The sequence below is a fragment of the Zingiber officinale genome, chromosome 2A, assembly GCF_018446385.1.
Source record: "Zingiber officinale cultivar Zhangliang chromosome 2A, Zo_v1.1, whole genome shotgun sequence".
NCBI lineage: Eukaryota > Viridiplantae > Streptophyta > Magnoliopsida > Zingiberales > Zingiberaceae > Zingiber > Zingiber officinale.
This window is the reverse complement of record NC_055988.1, coordinates 81,672,908-81,699,782: the sequence shown is the minus strand read 5'-3', so window position 1 is coordinate 81,699,782 and position 26,875 is coordinate 81,672,908. Positions and strand designations below refer to the sequence as shown.

At 35.9% G+C, this 26,875-nt stretch overlaps 1 protein-coding gene across 2 annotated transcripts; it reads left to right on the top strand.

The window, feature by feature from the left end:
- Positions 1–2,074: 2,074 nt before the first annotated feature.
- Positions 2,075–10,644, top strand: LOC122041339. 2 transcript variants are annotated; one of them, XM_042600983.1, is made up of 11 exons: positions 2,075–2,196; positions 2,523–2,858; positions 2,931–3,050; positions 3,672–3,751; positions 4,450–4,871; positions 5,486–5,661; positions 7,765–7,850; positions 8,261–8,394; positions 9,096–9,386; positions 9,462–9,615; positions 10,319–10,644. In XM_042600983.1, exons 2-11 carry the CDS (start codon positions 2,535–2,537, stop codon positions 10,326–10,328), a joined length of 1,797 nt encoding a protein of 598 aa, XP_042456917.1. In that variant the 5' UTR covers positions 2,075–2,196; positions 2,523–2,534; the 3' UTR covers positions 10,329–10,644. The 2 variants fall into 2 exon arrangements, with proteins under 2 accessions (XP_042456917.1, XP_042456916.1); XM_042600982.1 differs by lacking the exon at positions 10,319–10,644 and having other exon boundaries at positions 9,462–9,770.
- Positions 10,645–26,875: the final 16,231 nt, after the last annotated feature.

The following is a 26,875-nucleotide window of genomic DNA, read 5'->3' as shown; positions in this document are numbered from 1 at the left end:
GGAGTGCATTTAATGAGCGCCTTCACAAGGCACAGAGCGCATGCCCGACCTTAATGTCGAAGATTGGCGCAAATTTCGAAGAGATCCGAGGAATGTTGGCGTTGACTGACGTCATAGCTACCCCCGTGGGGGTCAAGCGGAGGATAGTTTCACAGAGACGCCGCTCGGCATAACTGGCGGTCCAGTCAGTCGGACTAATCGCCTTCTTCGACTAGACTTGAAGGGGAGGCGAGTGATCAGGCTATAAGGACGGGAGATTCCCTTTGAGGGGAGCCAATGATATGTAGAGGTCAAAAGTTAAAAGAGTCAGCATGAGATCCGACCGATCGGAGAAGGGTTGGGTCGACCGGCCGAACGGGTCCGAGCGGAAGCAAAGACAACCCAACGGGGAGTCGGGTTTCCGACGCTCGTGGTGAAAAGGGTCGCCGGGCCGAGCGGGTAGTCCGCTCGGCCGAGGCATAGAGTAACACGGGCAGGAACAATATCAGCCGAGCACGCGACCGGGAATCTCCCCGGTCAGGCCAACACCTACGCCAGGACGGAAGTGATGTGCCCGTCGAGCGGCTGGACGCTCAACGCGGGGAAAAATGAGACAAGGACAAGGGGACATTGGGGAACATCTTCTGACAACAGGCATGTTCGACGACCAAGCCATACGCAGAATCCTACGACGGAAGGTTCTGCCGTCCCATCAGAGAGGTGCTCGGACTGTAGCAGTATGGTGTCAGGCATGCTCCTCTGGTAAGCCCATACTAAGGTATGGTAAAGGACACGTGTACGCCTTGGTAGGTGTGCATGAGCCTCCCCACAGTTTTATATAAGAGCCCTCAGACTTCGCCGGAGGTACACGATCTCTCATTTTTGGAGCCACTTCATCGTTTTCCTCTTGCCTGACTTGAGCGTCGAAGGGTCGTCGCCGGGAACCCCTTCCCGGCTCGACTTCCTTACAGGTTCGCCGGAGATCCGTTCAGCTGATCGGAGAAAGAGGAGAGCGCTACGTCCCCAGCGTCCGTCGACTCAGCGCTCGGACAGGATCAACATCAAATATTTTTCCCCAAATATTTATGGGGCCCACTTTCATATCATCAATCAAATATCTCACTTATCAAATATTCCAAATTTTACAATAAAATATCCCCTCTGTTGAATAAGTGTCTAATACCCCTAAAATATCTGACAGATTGTTTCTGTTTAACACCCTCAACCAAACATACCCTACCTACCAAATATTTTGATCTCTCAATTATAATTTGTGAGACCCACTTTTATGTCACCCATAATAAAATTATTGGGCACAAAATTATATCTAATGATTTCTATTCTCCTTTTAAATATCTTCCATAATAAAGATATTTAAAAGAGGAAAATATTTAAAGAAATATTCTCTCCAAATCTCACCATAGGAGATGCCCTTATTGATGTGAACTCATCATCCGAATCCATGTTATCAAGACAAGATTCCAGTCAGCTGTCAACGTGACACGCCAAGTCGCCAACCCTCCTCCTTACCTGAATGAATTTGTTTATGCTGGCTAGCCACTAAACCGGGACAATATATAAAGTTTAAGGGGTAAATATTAAAAGTGGTCTTTGTTATTATTTTACTACTATTCCTTTTTAAAAGAATATTAAAGAACATTTCAATATATTTTTTCATTTCATAAATATTTTTATTCCAAATCTATTTAAACCAAGTTAAAATGATTTTATCACATTTAAATATTCTTAATTAATTTGATAAAAGGTATTTGATATAATAATAATATAATGGAACAATTTGGATCTATATTATAGCAATTGAAATAAAAAAAATATTTTAAAATAAAATACTGAAATTATATTTTAATTTTTTAAGAGAGTTATTTTTATTTTTAGAATTTAAAAAATCTGACAAACCTATATTATTATACCGATTAAATAAAAATAAGATATTTTAAAAAGTAAAATTAGGTTATTCTTAAAAAAATCTTTTTTATTTTTTTACCAAAAATACAAGGGCTGAAAGAAAAGCAATAAATTTAAAATAAAATAAAATTGATTAGGTATAAAACAATAAATTTTATTTGAATAAGCTATCTATCTATCTTTTGTTAAATTAATCTCTATTTTGCAATTGTTTTCATCTTCTCCATCGGAGAACTGCGAGTTGCGGCTGTCCCGCTCCAAACCCTCGTGCGGCTCCGGCGAAGGCCACCGGTGAGTGGCTCTCTCTCCTTCTCTCTTCTTCTCTCTTTGTCTATCTCTCTTCTCCCTCGGCCTCTCCCGCGCCTGCGGGGCGTCGGCCTGCATGAAGCCGAACATGGAATCGCGCCAGCGACGGCGGTCCTTTTCTAATTCGGCTACCGCCTCTCTTTTACCCTTCTTCTTCTGTCGCTGGTGGGGCTGGTGCCGAGATGTTCTGTGTGGTGGGCTGGTGGGGCTGGTGCCGAGACAGACGTTCTGTGTGGCGGGCGGAACGAAACTTAAAATATGAAGTAATTTGCAGAATTTGGACAATTATTTATGCAGTTGCATCTTTGTAGATTGGTTCGAGAATGAAAGAGACAATCCGTACTGATCGTGGTAGTAGCAGCCGATCTCAAAAAGAGGAAGAGACGAAGGATGAAAATAGATTTTTTGCTACTAAGAAAACTGCTCAGCAGCAGACGGTACCTGCGCTTCGATCTTGTAAGCGCCGCCGCCATCTAGATCAGTGTTCATCGAAGCCTTTGTTGTATCAACACAGGCAAATATTGAGCCGCCTCCTTGATTGCCTCACCAACGCGCACCAATGGAAGGAAGCTAGCGGAGTCCTTAGCCTTCTGCTGAAGGCGACTCCTGAGGGAAGCTCCTTGTTGGAGGATCGGCGAAATTTCCTAGTTAGTTTCATAAAACTAACAAACTCTTACTTGCCGCGTGCCCCTTTTTTGATGCTAAGTGCCCGTGGGCAGGTTGCAATGGAGATTCAAAGGCGTTTTTATGGAGCAGAGAGCCATTATCAGACTAAGATCAAGAAGATATATGATATTTGGATGAGTAAACTCCAGTGGATGAAAGAGCACCCTAAGAAGGTATCTTTTTTTTCACCTCATAAAGACACCTTGATGACACAATTATTTTAGATTATTTGCATTTGAATATATCTAGTCTAACTGCTATGTAGATTGTAGAAGCTTAAGAATGAACAAAGTACAAACAGTATCCCTTTCAAATTCAGATATGTTCATGTAGATCGTATCAATTATGCTTTTAAAGAAATTAAGGCATTTAACTAAACTTCTTGAATGATATATGTTGCATGATCAGGTCTTGCTCCTTGAAAGCAAAGACAGTTACTCAAAATTTAGAATTTTGTTCTTACTGAGACTGTTGTTTTTCTATAATCTCATCCATCCATTGAGCTACATGCAAGGTAATATTACTGATAATACTGAAATTAATTCAATCTTTTTTTTACAACACCCAACATGACCTATAGGTCTCCGTTTATTTGAAATGATTTATAGGTACAAGAGCTTTTCTTGCCTTGTCTTGGTTTCTTAGAGATAAATGTCTATTATTCTTAATGTTTGCTTAATTGTGTTTTTATGCTTATCACATTCATGTTTCTTCTTTGCAATTGGTTTTTGTTATCATAATTTTGTATAAACATGTATCTTGCAGTTGATTTTTGCCTTGTTATTGTTGAGCAGAGGAACTCTGTGCTGTTCGAATTGGCTGTTTTTTCTATTTCACAGGGGAACTTTGAGGAGGCATTATGTAACACAAAAATGTACGTTCTTTGTCAATATTTGTGTGATATGCTTTCAAGTATAGAGTTATTAATTTGTTCTAACGTTAGTCTTTGTGCCATGTGAGATGCTTATATCATTAAGGACTTAAAAGTGATAAGTGCTTAGCCAATCAACATTAACTAGTATCACAACAGGAGGTTTGGAGTATGAATTGCACTTGTCAAAAAAATATCTAATTGCGTTGAATGTTGAGTTTGGGCTAATCAAGACAAGGACCCACCCCACACATGAAGGTGGAGTGTAAACAATATAAAAGCTTTTTTTTCCTATGGCTTGAGCTTAAGATCTTTGAACCTCGAGGGGAACTGTTAACTGTTAGGGGGCTAAGTTAAATCCTATTGGCTTAATTGTAAACATCATTTATCACAAGGATTAAATTGTAACTTTTTATTGACAAATATAAATGTAGGTAAAATGACTACCAAGAGGAAGCTGCTCTAAGAATTTCCTCCATTGTTATCTTTATAATTGTATCTGTAATTCCTTTTAATTTCTTGATAAATATGTTCTGTGCTAGATATGATACAACTTTCCTACCAATTGCATGAGAAAAGCTATTATATGTTTTACTTGGCTATTTTTGTAGAGATTTTATCTATAAACTGATGGAAGGTCTAGAGAGGAGACACCTTTATCGTGTATGATTATATTTCGCTAACATCACTTTTATTCTCAGTATTTTACAAGATCCTGAGTTTACGAAAGAACCAACTGTTAACCTGTTTCATGGGTTAATACTATATGAGATGTGGTATTCTGGTCTGCCGGAAGACATGAAAATAAAAGGTTGTGATGTTCATATACCATCACAGATTTCTGACACAACCATCGCTAACAGTAATGAAGAACCTGATGCTTTTGTCAGTTCAAATGAACATAATGCCATCAATGTTGAAGATGGAAACTGTTCTTCTATAGTGGCATCTGAAAGTTCAATTTGTGTTGAAAAGAATATACTTGATTTTAAAGAGACAGCAAAACAAAAAAATAGTGGTGCCCTTCATGCCACTGAACTCTCAAGCAGATCTGATTTGAACGATGTCTCACTTTCAAACCCTCAGCACAACTACTCATCATGTTCCATTTTTCTTTCACATGGTTAGTCTTTCACTCTTGCTCATGAACTTCTATGTGGATAAGTAAATTTATTTTACCCACTGATGACACTTGCATTTGCATTTATATCTCGCTATACTTTTATGTTCATCATGGAACATTTTTGTGCTCTTTTGAAATTTAACTTATCGAGAACTAATGCAAGTCAAGTATCCTTTACACGACAAGTATAAATATGACTACACAATTATTCTTACTGAATCTAGGTATTTTAAAACATGATTTTCTAAATCTCCCGAATCCATCTTTGATGGGAAATCAAACATGGACTTTTAAACTGACAATTTTGATTTCCATCAATTATCTCTAAGAAACCAGATGGATATGCATTATATGATGTCTAAATGAATGTGTTCAATAACAATTTTTTTCTTAAAAATTAGCTTGTCCTCTGCACTTAGGCTTTTGATTTATTAATGGATAATTTTCTACATGCCTTGTAAACATATTATAGTAGTAAGAAAAATACTAATCTTGGTTTTTGTGTTCTTTCTAAAAATGTTTTTGACATGAAACTAAGCATCCTAGACTTTTGCTGCCAGTGCTTCAAAACAAATTGTGAAATGATTGACTGTAATACTAATTTACCATGAAAGGATTGGAAAAAAGTTTGCTCCCTTTGCAATTTGATCACTTGAAAGAAGACCTAGAGCGTGTCATACACTCATATCGAGGCTTGGCCAACGAACAATACAATGATGCAGTGAAGCATTTGAGGCTTGCTCTTCACTCTACACCACCATGTTCGGCTGCCTTGTTGCCCCTTGTGCAGGTATTTTAGCCAACACTGTAATGCTTAGAAAGCAAAATGAGTATGTCAATTTTATTTCTTTGTACATCTATCAATGTTTCTTAATCATATTCTAAATAACTGCATAATTCATTTATTTCATTATTAACAATCAGGAACAATGAGGAGTGTGGATGAATCTTTATTTAATGTGCCTAGATCTCATGTCAGAGTAAAATCCATGTCATTACATAATATTTTGCTTAGAGAGTTCAACCAACTTGATAGTGTTCCTTCTGTAAATGTTGTGACCTGTCATTGCCAGTGAGAAGTTCTGTCTTCACCGGAAATGATGATGTGAGTACTCATGCAAAAATATAGAACAAGGGAAGGCCACCGACTTTAGTGATACTTTATTTTGGATATTTGGTTATTCAAATGTAGTTAAGAATTAAGATTTCTGTTAGTTCCGTGTTATTTGTTGATCTCCATACGTTTAATCCAATTCTAGTGTAATTTTTTTTCTCTTCTCTCTTCAATTGTACTGCTCTCAACCAAAATTTACTACTGTTAGAAAGCTTAGTGGGTTGGTGAAATGTGTAGATATATTGCATGCTTTCTAAGTGGTTTTAGCTCTGATAGTTGCCTTTGCCCTTATTGCAAAACAACTTTAACGTATACCTTATGATTAAGCTAGCGCATGGAAGTATAAGGTAGCAATCTGGGTCGCTTTATGCTACTGGCTCTTGATGGTAAGATTTGTCAGCAAAAATCTCCTATGCTTTGTGCTATAGTGTTAGGTAGCCTTGTTTAACAAGGTGAAAGACTAGTTACTGAAAATCTCAGAAGCTTGAGTTTGCATACTAGGTAAACCTATATTATTGGTCTAATCATTCTGAGATTTTCTTGTAATATGCTTTAGGACTTGAAGGATTTCATAATATTAGTTTTTTAAGCTTGTATGACTGTTAGTGTAGTCTTTTCCATGATTTATTAGGCCGTTAGTTATTATGACTTGCCTTACCTAAATGTTTATGTTTGTTCATATAATACAGCTTAGTGCTTTTTCTCTCTAACTACATTATCCATAGGTTTCCCTGTTCCAATGGAATCCTTGGGAATGTTTTAGAAGTAGCAACCTTGTGGGATCTACCTAGACTAGTCCTCTGATCCATCTTCAACTTCATCTGCCTTCTATAACAACTAACCCTGTTGCAGTGGTTTGTTGTCATTGTCCTGTCACTATCACATGCCTTAATCTCTCTTTCATCCTCTATGCTCTATATTCTGTTGGTTACAGTAGTACATATAGATTAACACTCTTTTCTAATCCCTTCTCTCCTTGTCCTGGAATATTTGTTGGGATTTCATTGATTCTCTCACAGGATTTATCCTCGTTAGTTTCTTTTATTAGTAGATGGTGGAACACATTCTATCTCCAATTATTCAATTTTTTTAGATTTGTAATATCTTTAGTTTTTAGAAGAAGCTGAAGTGATATATGCATTATGTTAGTCTGAAGTGCAGATAGCCTATAGCTTTACTGAATGCCTCAATGTGATTTAATATATTTATATTTGTTTCACAAGCTAAGCATGATTGATCTATGTTCCAGTTTGAAGGGTATAAGAATAAGTAGTCCCATACGTCTAGGTGCATTAGTTGTGATTGAGGCTCAAATGTGAGATAATCTACATATTGTTGCAAATTTTCTCTTTTGTACTGCTCTTTTCCAATCAATCTACTGAAATTTGAGATAACATTTGGCTTCTGTTTCTTGAGAACAATAAATTGATCATGTTCTTTCCACATTTCTACAAACCATTTGAAGTTACTGCTGTTTAACTAGATAGAAATAATCACTACCTATATATTTGGATTATTTCCTTCAAGCATGGATTTATTTGTTGGGCTACTAACTAAAACCATTTGTCTGTTGCTTCCAAACTATGTTTTGCCTCATCATTATTATAGAAATAATTTTGAACATGACAATCATCCAGATGATACTTCTCAATTTTACCCTTTGATGTGCATCTAACTATATACCAATTTAGCTGGATGAGCATTATTAAACCCCTTATTTGGGTTCTTTGCAAATTTTCTTGTGTGTATGCTGCCTAATTATCATTTCTTTATATGCAGCTACATCTGCTTGGTGATCGTGTTGAAGAAGCACTAAAAGAGCTGGACAGCTGCTGCCAGAATTCTAATGTTTCAGAGCCTTTCAGGTTCTATTTTGTTACTAATATTTTTTTTATTTATCACACGCGATAAGTTTTCTCTTAGTTTAAAGCGAAATTTGTTTGTACATTATGAAACTTAAAAGAGTGGTAGATGGATAAAAATGAAGAAAAAGTTGGGACATTTTTCAAGCTCTTCTTTTAAACTTTCACTGTTTATTGTCTTAGCTACAAAGGTGGGAGAAGAATATCGATCGTCGTTTTCTCATACCATTCATTCACTTAAAAACTGAATAAAAAATTATAAAAATAATGAAGCATTTCAAAAATATGAAAAAGCTGAATAAGTATAAAAATATTAAAAATAATAAAACCACTCTGATTTTTTGTTTAAGTTAATGAAATGTAGTGTTCAAAGTAACCATTGAAGATCCTTGCAACTCTTGTTTTTCTTCCAGATTGAAGGCTAGAATTCTGGAGTGTTTTCAAAGCAATCAAGTGGCTACTATTTGTACCTGCTATGAGGCTGTACTGAGAAGGGATTCAACGTGTAACCAGTCACTTCAAAGGCTAATCAAAATGCACAGAATTGGTTTGCCCTAAGCTTGAATTTCTTTTTTGAATCTTTATCTCACATGCATGGGGATTGCCATTCTAGACATTTTTTTTAGAATACTTAACCGTTCAAAAATCCTTCTATGAATCATATATATCAGGATTTATTATTTAAGATAAGATTTCATGATATTATTTATAAGAAAAAGGTTAGGTGGTTAAAATGAACATGGTTTATTGGAGATTAATGTGATTATCATGCGCCTCATAGAATAGAAAAATATATATAGTCAGGCCGTATATTTGTTTTAGGAATAGTATACTGTTTGGAAAATACAATGCGTGTGAAAAGTTGATGTATGAGAATATTGAGATGGATACCTGGGATTTCTGCGATAGATAATATGATAATTTGTATCATTCACAAGCAGTTCGATAAAATGAGAGAAGGGCGAGATAACATAGACCATTTGTAGATTTTATAGAATATAAAAGATTGAAACAATATTTGTTTGAGATAATATTTTACTTATCACCAATGGATATTTTAGCCCTTGTCACTAAGAGTCGATTAACTGTATATACAACTTGAATATTTGTTTCTTTCGATTATTGTGAGCATGTATATTGATAATAGTCTCCCAAATTTGATAGTCATGTATTGGCCTTTGAAAATTCATTATGTTCTAAATTAAATTTCGGACTGAGTTCTCATGTTTTCTTCATGTTCTCGTTTAGGCAACTATGGCACTATACCTCTCTTCGATATGATAGTTCTGAATTTAGATTCTACTGATGGGGATTCTAGCACATGGGAAGAGTTCGCCGTGTGCTTCCTTAAGATACTGACATCTTCAGCGAGGGATTTTGAAGATCACATATCGATAACTGGAAAGCGAGTTTCAACAGCCCTCGTGTCTGATAAAATTCCCCGTGTTTATACTGATGAGGGTCATTGGGAGACTCGCTGTAGATGGTGGCGAACGCGCCATTTCAGCAAGAATGCAGTTTTAAAAGATATTCAGCAGGGTAAATTCTTAACTATGAGATCTTACACATTCCACTCAGTTTATCAAGTGTTGTTTCATATGTTTGTTGCAACAGGTGACAAGAAACTCTTGGCTTCGAAAGCGGCATGTGCCTCCCATATGTACGGTCCACATTTCGATTACATCGAAGCAGTTTACCCTAGTCTCAGCAACACCGAGGATGCTTCTTTGCTCTCATTTCTACAACCTCATTTGAAGAACTCAACTAGGTTAGAGGAGATTTTGGGTGTTGATGCTTCTCTGTTCTCATTTCTGCAAGAATAACTCAACTAGGTTAGAGGATAATCTGGCATAGCGAACTGTATCCGGAATGAATCACGTGGCTATCTGCGAAGTTTTCAAAGTGGTTTTAGTTCTGAGAGCATCTACACATTTGCACCAATCCACTAAATCTTCTAATACAAACAAATTTTGGTTGAGAGCCGTACTATTGAACAGAGAAGAGAAAAAAAAAATTCCAATAGAATTTGAGAAAAAAGATTTGGAGATAAACAAATAACATAGAACTAACAGAAATCTTAATTCTTAACTACATTTGAATGACCAAACATCCAAAATAAAGTATCACTATAGTCGGTGGGCTTCCCTTGTTCTACATTTTTGCATGTGTACTCACTTCAGCATCTCCAGTGAAAACAACTTCTCATTGGCAATGACAATCACAACATTTACAGAAGGGACACTATCAACTTGGTTGAACTCTCTAAGCAAAATATCATGTAATGACATGAATTTTACTCTAACATGAGATCTAGGCACATTAGATAAAGATTCATCCACACTCATTATTGTTCCTGATGGCTAATAATGAAATAATGAATTATGCAGTTATTTAGAATCTGATTAAGAAACATTGATAGATGTACAAAGGAATAAAATTGACGTACTCATTTTGCTTTATAATCATTACAGTGTTAGCTAAAATACTTGCACAAGGGGCAACAAGATAGCTGAACATGGTGGTCTAGAGTGAAGAGCAAACCTCAAATGCTTCACTCCATCATTGTATTGTTCGTTGAAGCCTCTATATGAGTGTATGACACGCTCTAGTCTTCTTTCAAGTGATCAATTTGCAAAGGGAGTAAACTTTTTTCCAATCCTTTCATGGTAATTAGTATTACAGTCAATCATTGCACAATTTGTTTTGAAGCACTATCATTTATATCCATCTAGTTTCTTAGAGATAATTGATGGTAATCAAAATTGTCCATTTAAAAATTCATGTTTGATTTCCCATCAAAGATGGATTCGAGTGATTTAGAAACTTATGTTTTAAAACACCTAGATTCAACAAGAATAATTGTGTAGTCATATTTGTACTTACCATGTAAAGGATACTTGACTTGCATTAGTTCTCAACAAGTTAAATTTCAAAAGAGCACAGACACGTTTCATGATGAACATAAAAGTATAGCAAGACATAAATGCAAATGCAAATGCCATCCGTGGGTGAAATAAACTTATCTATCCACGTAGAAGTTCACGAGCAAGAGTGAAAAGACTAACCATGTGAAAGAAAAATGAAACATGATGAGTATTTCTGCCGAGGGTTTAAAGGTGAGACATCATTCAAATCAGATCTGCTTGAGAGTTCAGTGGCATGAAGGACACCATTATTTTTTTATTTTGCTTACTCTTAAAATCAAGTATATTATTTTCAACACAAATTGAGCTTTTAGATGCCACTATCGAAGAACCATTTCCATCTTCAACATTGATGGCATTATGTTCATTTGAACTGACAAAAGCATCAGGCTCTTCATAACTGTTAGCCATGGTTGTGTTAGGAATCTGTGATGATATATGAACATCACAACCTTTTATTTTCATGTCTTTCGGTAGACCAGAATACCACATTTCATATAGTATTAACTCATAAATCAAGTTAACAGTTGGTTCATTCGTAAACTCATGATCTTGTAAAATACTAAGAATAAAAGTAATGTTAGTGCAATATAATCATACGTGATAAAAGTGTCTCAACTCTAGACCTTCCATCAGTTTATAGATCAAAGCTCTACAAAAATAGCCAAGTAAATCACATAATAACTTTTCTCAAGCAATAGGTAGGAAAGTTATATCATATCTAGAACATAACATATTTATAAAGACATTAAAGGAATTACGGATACAATTAAAAAGACAACAATGGGGGAAATTATTAGAGCAGCTTCCTCTTGGTAGTCATTTTGCCTACATTTATATTTGTCAATATAAAGTTACAATTTAAACATTGTGATAAATGATGTTTACTATTAAGTCAATAGGATTTAACTTAGCTCCCTAACAATTAACAATTCCTCTCAAGGTTCAAAGATCTTAAGCTCAAGCCATAGGAAAAAAAGTGTTCATATTGTTTACACTCCACCTTCATGTCTAGGGTGGGTCCTTGTTTTGATTAGCCCAAACTCAACATTCAACACAATTAGATATTTTTTTTTACAAGTGGCAATTCATACTCCTAACCTCCTGATGTGATACTAGTTAATGTTGATTGGCTAAGCACTTTTCACCTTTTTAAGTCCTTAATGATACAAGCATCTCATATGGCACAAAGACTAATGTTAGAATAAGTTAATAACTTTAAACTTGAAAGCATATCACACAAATATTTGACAAAGAACATACAATTTTGTGTTACATAATGTCTTCTCAAAGTTCCTTTGTGAAATAGAAAAAAGAGCCAATTCCAACAGCACAGAGTTCCTCTACTCAATAATAACAAGGGAAAAAATCAATTGCAGGATACATGTTTATAAAAAATTATAATAACAAGAACCAATTGCAAAGAAGAAACATGAATGTGATAAGCATAAAAACACAATTAAACAAACATCGAGGATAATAGATATTTATCTATAAAAAACCAAGACTAAGCTTGAAAAGCTCTTGTACCTATAAATCATTTCAAATAAACGGAGATCTATAGGTCATGTTTGACATTGTAAAAAAAAGATTGAATTAATTTCAGTATTATCAGTAATATTAACTTGCATGTAGCTCAATGGTGGGATAAGATTTAACTAGCCAATGCCAAATTTAAGCATGAGTTGATGATAATGACAATGATGACAAGTCAAATTTTATACATGCATATTTACAAACTATAAGCTACAAAGAAAAACAACAATGACGGTAGGAACAAAATTCTAAAATTTGAGTAACTGTCTTTGCTTTCATGGAGCAAGACCTGATCATGCAACATGTATCGTTCAAGAAGTTTAGTTAAATGTCTTAATTTCTTTAAATGCATAGTTGATATGATCTACATGAACGTATTTGAATTTGAAAGTGATACCATTTGTACTTTGTTCATTCTTAAACTTCTACAATCTACATAGCAGTTAGACTAAATATATTCAAATGCAAATAATCTAATATAATTGTGCCATCAAATATTGTTATGAGGTGGAAAAAAATACCTTCTTTGGGTGTTTTTCATCCATTGGAGCTTACTCATCCAAATATCATATATCTTCTTGATCTTAGCCTGATAATTTCTCTCTGCTCCAGCAAAACGTCTTTGAATCTCCATTGCAACCTGCCAACGGACACTTAACATCAAAAAAGGGGCACACGGCAAGTAAGAGTTTGTTAGTTTTATTAAACTAACTAGGAAATTTTTCCAATCCTCCAACAAGGAGCTTCCCTCAAGAGTCGCCTTCAGCAGAACGCTAATAAAAAAAATTTATTAAGTAAAAAATAATATATTTTTTTAATAAGCTGGCTCAGTTGTATTTGCATGGGTATATAATATATTTTAGGGCAAGTTTTGATAAATAATCTCCTCCAATGGCGAACCTGTGCGGTGAGGCTATCCTGCCTCCCAAACCCTCGTGCGGCTCAGACGAATACCACTAGTAAGTGGCTTTCTCTCCTCTCTTTGTCTATCTCTTCTCCCTCAGCCTCTCCTGTGTCTGTGTTCCGTCGCCCGCATGAAGTCGAACATGGAATCACATCGCCAGTGAATGACGGTCCTTTTCTAATTCGACCGTCATCCTCCCTTTTACCCTTCTCTTGCAGGCAAGTGGGGCTCGTGATAATGGATTTTTTGCTACTGAGAAAGCTGCTCAGCAGCAGATGGTACCAATTCTTTGATCTTGTAAGCGACGACGCCATCTAGATCGGTATGCATCAAAGCCCTTATTGTATCAACACATGCAAATATTGAGCCACCTCCTCGATCGGCTCACCAAGCGCTCCAATGGAAGGAAGCTAATAGAGTCCATACCGTTCTGTTGAAGGCAACTCTTGAAAAAGCTCCTTGTTGGAAGATCGGCGAAATTTCCTAGTTAGTTGCATAAAACTAACAAACTCTTACTTGTCGTGTGCCCCTTTTTTAATTCTAAGTGTCTGTTGGCAAGTTGCAATGGAGATTCAAAGGCGTTTTGCTAGAGCAAAGAGCCATTATCAGACTAAAATCAAGAAGATATATGATATTTATATGAGTTAGCAAGAGCAAAGGTGTTTTATTATATAATTTGAGATATTTGAGAGTAAGATATTTAATAGATGAGACACATAAATATTTGATTGAGGGGATATTTGATTGTGAGATTTGGGATATTTAAGGAGTGAGATATTTGATTGATGATGTGTAGATGGGTACCATAAATATGGGAGAAATATTTAGTGGGATCTTCCACGGGGCAGCCGAAATTGGCTACTCGAGGAAGGCGTATAAATTTCGGCGACAGATCATTGATTGCCGCGGCGGCGGCGAGGGTGTACGAATGCAAGCGGGAGGGAGGCAGGAGATGAAGCGGATCTGGGCGGAGGTTGCTTCTCCGGCGGCGGTGGAGATCTCCGACAAGGGTCCGCGGCTGCAGAAGGCACCCAAATCGGACAAAGTGAAGGGGACGGCCTCGAAGGGGAATGTCGCGACGAAGGGAATCTAGGAAGGCGAGATCCCAAATTCAGCGAGGTCGTCGGATGCGCTGGATTCGTCTCGAGTGTCGTCCGCGCCGCTGGCGGAGGAAGTCCTGGCGGGTTGGGCGGAGAATGGGGGGATGGCCGAAATCGGCGATCTGTTGTGGCCTCTGTGCGGAATCGAGGAGGAGAAGCTTTCTGGGTGGTTCCCGTTTGTCGACGCGGATTTCCTCTGCTCGAAGATCTGCCAAGGGGAAGAAGGGTTGGGTGACCACGACATCTGGCAGCTGTAGCTCATCCACGAGATCCCACAAAGGGCGTCGAAGTAGGGACGCCGATCGAAGGCCGAATTCTTTTTGTTTTCCTACACAGACAATCGGAAAAAACAATAAGAATCACGAAAACAAATTTGGCATCTGGTTTTTTCCATTTCGCCTCGAAGCTCTGTCTTTGTACAAATGTGGTATTGCTTTGAAGTATCACAAGAGCAAAACCCAATCTTTCGATTTATTTCTCTCGATCGATATAACAAAGTGGATTATTGGTTTAATGATGACGAACTAGGAAATTTCTTGACTGTTTCTCTTGTTTTCTTATTAGATGTTACTCATTTGACGATCGACCAGTGTGATTATTGAATTGAAACTTCAAACAAGATTTCGTTTCAAATGCTGGATCCTTAGATTTTTTTTTAATTGATATCAGTTATTCAATTTACATTGATCCGGTTCTATGAAAAATTTTCTATTGGTTCCTTGCGGTATGCAAAAAGGAGGTGAATTGTCCAATACAATACAAATCCAAAATACTTTTCTCGATCTTATATCTTTATTAAAATATTTGTATAAAAAGAAACTAATTAAAAAGAGAAAGAAGAGTAGATCTTTTACTTGCTTTACAATCCATGGGATTGGTAGTCTAAGTGTAAAATACCGAAAAGGGCGAATAACCATAAGGGAATTTTTCAGAATTTTTAGAAATTTTTCAGGAATTTTTCAGAGCTCGTATGACTTAGGTTACGGAGATAAATATTAGGTCTCGGGAAAGTCTGTTTAGGCTACCCCATTTTAACGAGGAAATGTTTATTTTTTTAATTCCTTTTCTTTTTTCCTTTTTCTTTATTTTCGCCGTTTCTTCGTTTCCTCCCCCGCGTGCTCAACGCCTCCCCTAACCGTTCCTTTCCCAACCGGCGCCGTAAAATCGCCGCACGCCTCGCAATTAAAGCCATCGTCGATCCCCTCTGTTCCTTCTTCTCTTCCCCTCTCATGACGTCGAGCAGCGTCGAAGCCTCCTTCTCTTCCTCTTCGTCGAGCTACGACGCCGATCGCCACCACAGTCGACGCCGACCTTGATCCGCCCGTTTCCCCTCTCTTCCTCGGCCATCTCCACACGGACGCACCCCAGCAGAGTGTTGGTGCGGGTAGCACTAACGGTCTAACCCAGGTTTTGATGAATGACAAATAGGTTAAGTTAGTTGTGTTGTTGTCTGACACTTTGATCAAGTGTGCAGGAAAAGTCCAGCTAATTCGACGGGCTGACCGGATAGCTGGCGAGAAGTCCAAGCGGGTCGACGGGCTGACCGGACGCTTGGCGAGAAGTCCAGCTAGGTCGACGGGCTGACCGGATAGCTGGCGAGAAGTCCAAGCGGGTCGACGGGCTGACCGGACGCTTGGCGAGAAGTCCAGGCGGGGCGACGTCTGGCAGGTAAGTGAGGTAAGTCACTGGAGGGGAGTGACTGTGAGGACGCGTTCCCGGGAAGGGGACATTAGGCGTCGATCCGGCTTAGATCCATTTCGGATGTCTAAGTCGAGATCGTGACTAGATTCCGGTCTCGGAAAGACGGAATCTAAGTCATACTCTCTTTATCTATCTGTTGAACTTTAACTGTGCTAACCATTTGTTTTACAGGATATATATTTACCTCGGACTAACCTTGTTTTGCAGGAAAAAGGAGTCTTTCTGGAACAAGGTGGTCCGGGCGCCCGGAAGGCGAATTTTATCCAGACACCTCGTCGCTACGTGGAGCATCTTGATTTGAGCAGTTACGAAGGGATCCAGGCGCCCGGAACAGCATATAAAAGCCAGGAGCTTCAGAATCAACTTTGACTGAGAACTCTTCTGCTGATCTTGCTGCTCGACGTTCAAGTGCGACGCCAACAACGCTCCGACAAAAGTGCTCTTCCGGTTTTTGTTTAATTTTCTTTTTGTCGGTATTGCTTTATTATTACTAGCATCTCCTGTACTTTTTCTGTAATCATATTTCGACTTGCTAGTGATTGCCCAACGAAAGTGGTCAAGGACCACGGGCCTTCGAGTAGGAGTCGTCACAGGCTCCGAACGAAGTAAAAATATTTGTGTCTACTATCTTTTTCCGCTGCGCTTAAACTCTTGTTTTTTCGAATCGATATTCACCCCCCCTCTATCGAATCTAACGGTCCTACAAGTGGTATCAGAGCAGGTACCGCTCTGGTTTGGTGCAACCACCAATCAGACAGGGGTGAATTTTTTTTAATTAATTTTAAAACTGGTGTTTCGATAACTTAATATTTAACTAATCAATTTAAATTAGTGCAACACGAATCTAGTTTTTCTTCTTTTTCTTCCCGCACTACTAATCCAAGACCAAGTCTTGGGATATTTTTTTTCTTGGTTATTTATCTGTGCACAGAATGTCCCAACAAGAAGGATTCAGCACAGTGCGACCTCCACTCTTCAACGGGGACGACTTCCCTTACTGGAAGAAGCGCATGGAGGTCTACCTTAAAACTGACTTTGACCAGTGGATGAGCATTACAAGACCTTACAAAATTCCAGTGGACAACGCCGGGAATCTAGTGGATCCTGAAGACTGGACAGCAGATCTCAAGAAAAAAGCATCAACAGAAAACAAAGCGATCAACACTCTACAGTGCGGACTAACAAGAGAAGAGCTAAACAGAGTCGGTCCACACAAGAACGCTAAAGAATTATGGGACAAACTGATCGAGCTGCACGAAGGAACAAGAGACGCTAAGGTAACAAAACGAGACCTGCTTTTAAATAAAATTTTTAATATAAAAATGCAGGAAGGAGAAACAGCGAATCAACTCCACGCGAGGATCAAGGACATCCTCAACGGGCTCCATGCGATAGGCCACCAGATGGAGAACAGAGACTTGATAAGGTACGCATTAAACGCCTTTCCACGTAACAGTTTGTGGGCATCAATAGTGGATGCCTACAAAATTTCTAAGAATCTTTCTAAATTAAAATTGGATGAGCTTTTCTGTGAATTAGAATTACACGAACAAATTAATGCTGGAGCCGAGAAAGGTATAGCACTATTTGCAGGTTCCTCCAAAGAAAAGAAAGGCAAGCCTGAACTTGAAGAAGACTCCGACTAAGACTCCGAAAACGAAGAACACCTGGTGAACTTGGTAAGAAAAATGTTCACCAGGAAAAAGAGGAGCTTCAGCAAAAAGGATCTTCAAAAGATCAGCTCTCCTTCAGAACAAAAGAACGTAACTTGCTACGGTTGCAACAAAAAGGGACATTACAAGAACGAATGTCCAAAACTAAAGTTCGACAAACCAAAGCCAACCAAAAAGAAGGCACTCAAAGCAACGTGGGACGACTCCTCGGATGAATCGGAGGAAGAAGAGCAGAAACATCAAAGCCACCTCGCACCGATGGCCCGAAACAGATAACGAGTCGGAAGATGACGACGGGTCTGAACCCGAAACAAGCCACGAGTCCGTACTCGTTTCCGAAGGCCCGAATGAGGTATACTTAAATTTAAACAAAAAATTTTTTAGAATTATTTCCTGTCTAAATAGTAAATTAACTAAATTAGAAAATGAAAACAAATCACTTCTTGAGGAAAATCAAAACCTCAAGGAACAATTAAAGAATTCAAATCCAACTCAAAACCTAACACTTGAGGAGGAGAATTTATCATTAAAAAATGAAATAAACAACTTAAAAGAGATGTTAGAAAAATTTACAACAAGATCAAAAAATTTAGATTTAATCCTAAATAATCAAAAAGCATGTTATAATAAAACCGGACTAGGATATAAGTCGAATTCAAATAAAACCTTCAAATCATTAATAACCCAATACAAGTCAACCAATCTAGCTTGGGTCCCGAAAGCGTGTCTGACCACGCAAGTAGGACTTAATCAATATTATATACCTAAAGAAAAAATACATTATATAAAATTAAATAAACCAAACCAAAATCCAAAATACAAACCTAAATCAAATTCAAAATCTAAACAGAATTATCACCAAGTTAACTATAACTATAAAAAGAATCGACACAAGCCTAAAATCAAAACTTAAATTAATGGCCAATAATTCAGGGGGAGGCTCCAGAATAGCTGGCACCTCCAAAACAAACTTACCCGATAGGGTAACCCAAAATTTACCAACCCGGCAGGGTAATTAGGATTAGTTAAAAAGAGACCAAGTTTAACTTGAAACATGGTACTGGTGAAATTTTTGGATGATAGTACGTTAGGGAAACTTGGGCATCGCATGTCTAGAAAGATATGGTTTCGATCTGGTGCATTTGGCCAAGTGGAACTGACCGAAGCTACCCTTAAACGAATCCTAACCAGTTAGACCAAGATGTAGTACTAAGTTCCGTGGATAGGACTATTCGGAAAACCTCGAAAGGTTGGTTACTTCTAATGATGTCCTTGTGACTCACCAAGCATAGAAGTTTATTCGAAAAATGCCTACTTGTGGAAACCAAAGCTAAGTCTGAATCTAACACAAGTTAAACCAAAACTCTGTAATCAAACCAATTTCATCTCACAAAATCATAGGATTCCTTGATTGATAATATAGATCGGGTGAGATGAATAAGGCTTAAAAATTAATTTCAAAATTTTAATTTTAAACTTAAATTAATTTTAAAACTTAAAATTTAATTTCAAAATTTCAATTTTAAAACTTAAATTAATTTCAAAATTTTAATTTTAAACTTAAATTAATTTTAAAACTTAAAAATTAATTTCAAAATTTTAATTTTAAAACTTAAATTAATTTCAAAATTTTAATTTTAAAACTTAAATTAATTTCAAAATTTCAATTTTAAAACTTAAAAATTAATTTCAAAATTTTAATTTTAAAACTTAAATTAATTTCAAAATTTTAATTTTAAAACTTAAATTAATTTCAATTTTAAACTTAAAAATTAATTTCAAAATTTCAATTTTAAAACTCAAAAATTAATTTCAAAATTTCAATTTTAAACTTAAAAATTAATTTCAAAATTTCAATTTTAAACTTAAAAATTAATTTCAAAATTTTAATTTTAAACTTAAAAATTAATGTTCAAAATTTTAATTTTAAACTTAAAAATTATTTTCAAAATTTTAATTTTTTTTTCAAAATTTTAATTTTAAACTTAAAAATTAATGTTCAAAATTTTAATTTTAAACTTAAAAATTATTTTCAAAATTTTAATTTTTTTTTTAAAATTTTAATTTTAAAACTTAAAAATTATTTTCAAAATTTTAATTTTAAACTTAAAAATTATTTTCAAAATTATAAACTTAAAAATTATTTTCAAAATTTTAATTTTAAACTTAAAAATTATTTTCAAAATTATAAACTTAAAAATTATTTTCAAAATTTTAATTTTAAACTTAAAAATTATTTTCAAAATTTTAATTCTAAACTTAAAAATTAATTTCAAAATTTTAATTTTAAACTTAAAAATTAATTTCAAAATTTTAATTTTAAACTTAAAAATTATTTTTAAAACTTTAATTCTAAACTTAAAAATTATTTTCAATTTTAAACTTAAAAATTAATTTCAAAATTTTAATTTTAAACTTAAAAATTATTTTCAAAATTCTAATTTTAAACTTAAAAATTATTTTTAAAATTTTTTTTCAAAATTTTAATTTTAAAACTTAAATTAATTTCAAAATTTTAATTTTAAAACTTAAATTAAGTTCAAAATTTCAATTTTAAACGTAAAAATTATTTTTAATTTTAAAACTTAAATTAATTTCAAAATTTCAATTTTAAACTTAAAAATTAATTTCAAAATTTCAATTTTAAAACTTAAATTAATTTCAAAATCTTAATTTTAAACTTAAATTAATGCATGCTCGAAAGACTAACTTCAAAATCCTACTTACTGTTGGAAACCAAGTGGATTTTGGACAGTGGTTGCTCCAAACATATGACTGGAGATCACACCAAGTTCACTCAACTCACTTACAAAAGCCTAGGAACAGTTGCCTTTGGAAACAACGGCAAACTCAAGGTAATTGATATAGGTAATATTGAATTAAAATCAGACTTTATAATTACAAATGTCTTACTTGTTGAAAACTTTAAATATAATCTTCTAAGTATAAGTCAATTGTTTGATACTAGGTATAAGGTCAAGTTTCTATCTACAGAATGCTCAATCAAACATCTAGATAATCCTACCATAAGCCTAAAAGGTTTTAGAAAAGACAACATCTATGTCATCAACTTAACCATTTCTTCCATTAAGTGTTATTTAACACAAAAAGAAGAAACTTGGTTATGACATAGGAGAATGTCTCACACCAACTTTAGAAATATAAGTAAACTAAATGGACTTGTAAAAGGCTTACCGAAGTTACCTAACTTAGATTCAACTATATGTAATGCTTGTCAACAAGGAAAACAAACTAAGTCAACCCACAAACAAACAAATCAACCACAAACTAACTCAATCTTAGAACTTCTACATTTAGATCTTTTTGACTCCCATGGAGTCAAATCCATTAATGGAAACTTATATTGTTTAGTAATTATAGACGATTACTCTAGGTTTACTTGGGTAAAATTCTTAAAACATAAAGATGAAACTTTTGAAATTCTTACAAATTTTTGCAAACAGATTGAAAACGAAAAAGATATTAAAATTAAAAGAATTAGGAGTGACAATGGGGGAGAATTTAAAAATCATAACTTTATTTTTGTCTAGAAAACGGTTACCATCATGAGTTCTCATGCCCTAAAACCCCCCAACAAAATGGAATTGTAGAAAGAAAAAATAGAACCTTACTTGAAGCTTCTAGAACAATGTTAAATGAGTATAACCTACCTAAATACTTTTGGGCAGAAGCCGTTAGTACAGCCTGCTATGTACAGAACAGAACAACAATAAATAAAACTCATAACAAAACTTTCTTCGAAATATTTTATAATAAACAACCAAACATAAAATACTTTAAGGTATTTGGGTGCCCAGTTTTTATCTTAAATACAAGAGAACACTTAGGAAAATTCACCTCTAAAATTGAAAATGGAATTTTTGTAGGATATTCCCTAAACAGTAGAGGCTACAGAATTTATAATAAAGCTACCTTAAAAATTGAAGAAACTACTAATGTAAAATTTAAAGAAACTAAACAAGACATAGAACCTACACAACCCCCAGAGTTTGTTCCAGAAACCAACCAAACTCTAAATCATGAAGACGAGGAACAACATCAAGAGAATCAACCTCCTAAAACAATAAGGGTAAACCCAAATCATCCAACTGATCAAATAATTGGTGACCCAGACTTAAGAGTTCAAACCAGATCATCCTTTAGAAACCTAAGTCAAATCTCGTTAATTTCAAAAATTGAACCTAAAACTGTGGATGAATCCCTACTAGACCCAGATTGGATTATAGCTATGCAAGAAGAATTAGCCCAATTTGAGCGTAATGAGGTCTGGGACCTAGTCCCACCACCAGAATAAGAAAATAATAAAAACAAAATGGGTATTCAGAAACAAACTAAGTGAAACTGGGGAAATTACTAGAAATAAGGCTAGACTGGTTGCCAAAGGATTTAGTCAAGTTGAAGGACTTGACTATGACGAAACATGGCAGATTAGAATCCATTAGAATGTTACTAAGTTATGCAGCCCATAAGGGATTTAAACTATACCAAATGGATGTTAAGTCTGCCTTTCTTAATGGACTAATCAGAGAAGAAGTTTATGTAGGTCAGCCTCCTGGTTTTGAAAGCTTAGAACACCCTGATTATGTTTTTAAATTAAAGAAAGCTCTATATGGACTTAAACAAGCACCCAGGGCGTGGTATGAGAGGCTAACATCTTACCTAACATCTAAAGGATTCAAACAAGGTCAAATTGACCCAACCTTGTTTGTCAAATCATTAAATACAAACATATTTATTGCACAAATATACGTGGATGACATAATATTTGGCTCAACAAATTCAAAATTTTTAGAAGAATTTATTAATCTAATGGAAAAAGAGTTTGAAATGAGCTTAGTAGGAAAACTAACCTATTTCTTAGGATTACAAATCAAACAGACAAATGAAGGAAACTACATCTCTCAACATAAATACACCAAAGAATTACTTAAAAAATTCAGAATGGAAAATACAAAAGAAATAAAAACACCTATGGTTGTAAACACAATCTTAGATAGTGACCCAAATGGAAAACCAGTTGACTTAAAATATTATAGAAGTGCAATAGGTAGCCTACTGTACCTAACTGCAAGCCGACCTGATATTTTATTTGCAGTTAGTATGTGTGCTAGATACCAAACTTGTGCTAAGGAATCCCATTTGACACAGGTTAAAAGAATTTTTAGATATCTTAAAGGAACAACAAATGTAGGAATTTGGTATCCTAGGACAAGTAATTTTGAACTAATAGGGTATTCTGACTCAGATTATGCTGGATGCAAATTAGACCGCAAAAGCACAAGTGGTGGATGCCAATTATTAGGTTCATCACTTGTTAGCTGGTTTAGTAGAAAGCAACATTGTGTTGCTCTGTCTACAACTGAGTCAGAATACATAGCTATAGGCGATTGTGTTGCACAAATATTATGGATGATGCATACTCTAAAAGATTTCAACTTAAATATCACAAATGTAAAAGTATTAATTGACAATATAAGTTCAATTAACTTAACCAAGAATCCTGTGCATCATTCAAGAATCAAACATATTGAAATTAGACACCACTTCATCAGGGATCATGTTACTAAAGGCGACATTGAACTCAAGTACATTGAGTCCAAATCAAATTTAGCTGACATTTTTACAAAACCTCTCCCTGAAAGTGAATTTAGCAACTTACGACGAAAATTAGGGATGTGCTTAATAGACTAGGATCTTTCAAAAATAATTTCAAAAATGATTTTACCAACTTATAGGTTAAACTTGTTTGTTTTCAAACTTTCCATTTTTAGACTTTCGAAAACAGTTTTGGCCTTAGACTAGTTTTACATCTTTAGAAAGCATGTACCCATAGGACTAGTTTTTTGAGCATCTCACCAACACCTTAGGTTTACCTTGCTTGTGTTTGATAAACATAGAAAGGGGTGAGATGCATAGGCCAACTGTCTGGACTTAAGATGCTTATTTCAGTGCATCAGCATAAGTCTGGACGTTAAATACAATTCAGATATTAATCAGATTAAAGTTCATCAGTGTTTGATTATAATTAACTTAATCTGACTAACCAAGTGAAAGCTACTATCTTTTGATAGTTAGTTAGTACCTAATTGGTTAGACAGCTGGTTAAAGTTAAGTATCAAATTCAGGGGGAGAAATAAAACTACTTTAGTTTTCCAAATTGAATTTTAAACTTAATTTTGAAAATCAAAAGTTTAAAAACACCTTGTTTAAAAATTATGAAATTTTTTACAAAAATTTGAAAGTTTGAAAGGTTTTGAACATTGAAAATTTGATTTTGAAAAACAAATTTTACAAAAACATTCTAAAAATATGATCTTACTTTTACCAATATCCTTTGAAAACTAAAAGTAAAGATTTAAATTTAATTTAACTTTACTTTGAATATTGTCCTGAATCTAGTTCTTAAAATTTGATATTTTGATTTCAAGATTAAATTTTACGAAAAAAATTAGTTTACAAACTAAGCTTCTCAAACTCATTTTCCTTGATTTTGAAAATTGAATCTTTTACAAACTTAGTGTTGAAAAGTAAATTTCAATTAGTTTTTTTAAAAAAAAAAATAGGTTTTTCAAACTTAGTTTTGGAATTTTTGGTTTTGAAAACTTATGTTTGAAAAAGCGTTTCAAAGTTGAAACTTGTTTTGAATATTTAAATCTTGAAATTTAGACCTTATACACTTATGTTTGTAAATTTAAATCTTGAAATTTTTCTAAAAGCTAAAAACTACTACTTAATACAAGTTTTCAAAACTTTATACTCCCCCAAGTCAACTTGATCTTTTCTTGGATTGAAAAATTGTACTTTTGTCCTTAAATTCTGAACTATGATTGTTTAAGTGTTATTCAGTAACTCTACACTATGATTGTTTACCCTTGTTTTTTTTGATGAATGCCAAAGGGGGAGGAGGGTTAGGTGGTTAAGTTAGCTAAACTAATTTGAAAACACAAACTGACTTTAAAACCACACAAATGCATGTTGTTTCGTACATATGCTTTCACTAACTTAACCAGGTTGTCATTCCTTCAAAAAGGGGGAGATTGTTGGTGCGGGTAGCACTAACGGTCTAACCCAGGTTTTGATGAATGACAAATAGGTTAAGTTAGTTGTGTTGTTGTCTGACACTTTGATCAAGTGTGCAGGAAAAGTCCAGCTAGGTCGACGGGCTGACCGGATAGCTGGCGAGAAGTCCAAGCGGTGCGACGGGCTGGCCGGACGCTTGGCGAGAAGTCCGACTAGGTCGACGGGTGGCCGGATAGTGGCGAGAAGTCAAGCGGTCGACGGTGGCCGGACGCTTGGCGAAGTCCAGACGGTCGACGGGTGGCCGGACGTCTGGCGGGTAAGTGAGGTAAGTCACCGGAGGGAGTGACCGTGAGGACGTTCCGGGAAGGGACATTAGGCGTCGATCCAACTTAGATCCATTTCGGATGTCTAAGTCGAGATCGTGACTAGATTCCGGTCTCGGAAAGCGGAATCTAAGTCATACTCTTTTATCTATCTGTTGAACTTTAATCGTGCTAACCATTTGTTTTACAGGATATATATTTGCCTCGGACTAACCTTGTTTTGCGGGAAAAAAGAACAAGGTGGTCCGGCTGAGAGGATCCAGCGCCGGAAGGATCCGGCGCAGGCAATTTTATCCGGACACCTCGTCGCTACGTGGAGCATCTTGATTTGGCGATTCGTCACCTCCGGCGCCGGAAGGATCCAGCGCCAAGATATAAAAGAAGCCCGGGAGCTTGAATCAACTTTGGAGAACTCTTACTGATCTTGCTGCTCGACGTTCAAGTGCGATGCCAACAACGCTCCGACAAAAGTGCTCTTCCGGTTTTTGTTTAATTTTCTTTTTGTCGGTATTGCTTTATTATTACTAGCATCTCCTGTACTTTTTCTGTAATCATATTTCGACTTGCTAGTGATTGCCCAACGAAAGTGGTCAAGGACCACGGGCCTTCGAGTAGGAGTCGTCACAGGCTCCGAACGAAGTAAAAATATTTGTGTCTACTATCTTTTTCCGCTGCGCTTAAACTCTTGTTTTTTCGAATCGATATTCACCCCCCCTCTATCGAATCTAACGGTCCTACACAGAGCACCCCCTGTAACGACCCGCCTTCTACTGGCTAGGCTGTAAGGCCGGACCGTCACATTATACTGTGCTAAACTACTCCGTGACCATCTAAAGTCTAGGTGCGGAAGCTGTACTAATTAAAACTTGGCTAAACTATTATCATTTCTTTATTCTATATGTGCTAAGGGGTGTAATCAAACTATTCATGTCATATATTACACTCCCCATGGTCAAGGAACTGTAATAAGGGGTTTCCGCTGCTATCAGGCTTCCCAATCGATCGGTGGATCGATTGGAATGGTCTAATCGATCCAGTGATCGACCCAGCATGCTACTGTATGCGGAACTTAGGTTGGATCGATCCAGTGATCGATTCAGCACGCTACTGTGCTCGGGCAATATTCTGGATCGATCGACTGATCGATCCAGACTGGCAAATCGATCCAGTGATCGATCCCAAGGCTTTCTGTTCACGACCGAAGGCATCCGGATCGATCAGCCAGCCAGACTGGCCAATCGATCCAGTGATCGATCCCAGGGCTTTCTGTTCGCGACTGAAGGCATCCGGATCGATCGGCTCATCGATCCAGGAGCTTACTGTTCGCGGTACGAGCTTCTCAATCGATCGGCTGATTGATTGAGAAGCCTTTAATCGATCGACCGATCGATTGAGGTTTCTGATTTCGTACCCCCAGTTTGATTTCAGCACTGTTTTGTGCCAAATTCACACACACAAGTTCTAATATGACCATAAACATCCCAATAACACTAACTGACATTCTAAGCAGGAACACTAATAATCTAACCAGGTCTTTCATGATTCATAGCATTAAAATAACTGAAATAAGGAAAGTAACAACTTAATAAAATGCTAAAATTTCAGATTTATTTCTAGTTTCTCCAAGGTCTTTATTCCAAGTTCCATCCACACACATCTTCATCGCATTGGCCTCCAGCCTCCGCTAGTCCATCTTTCCTTTACCTTTATCTGCAGTATAAGGAAAGAGTATCTGTAAGCTTTATGCTTAGTAAGAAACCATCTACCTCACAAAATATGCATACGATGCAAGTTATGCTTTGAAAACATGCTATTTGAAATATATG

Excerpts from the sequence above, each read along its gene's own strand:
- LOC122041339 (XM_042600982.1), top strand. The coding sequence starts at position 2,535 with ATGAAAGAGACAATCCGTACTGATCGTGGTAGTAGCAGCCGATCTCAA. Across the intron at positions 2,859-2,930 it reads AGGATCGGCGAAATTTCCTA|GTTGCAATGGAGATTCAAAG; the intron begins GTTAGTTTCATA and ends GCCCGTGGGCAG. Across the intron at positions 4,872-5,485 it reads TTCCATTTTTCTTTCACATG|GATTGGAAAAAAGTTTGCTC; the intron begins GTTAGTCTTTCA and ends TTACCATGAAAG.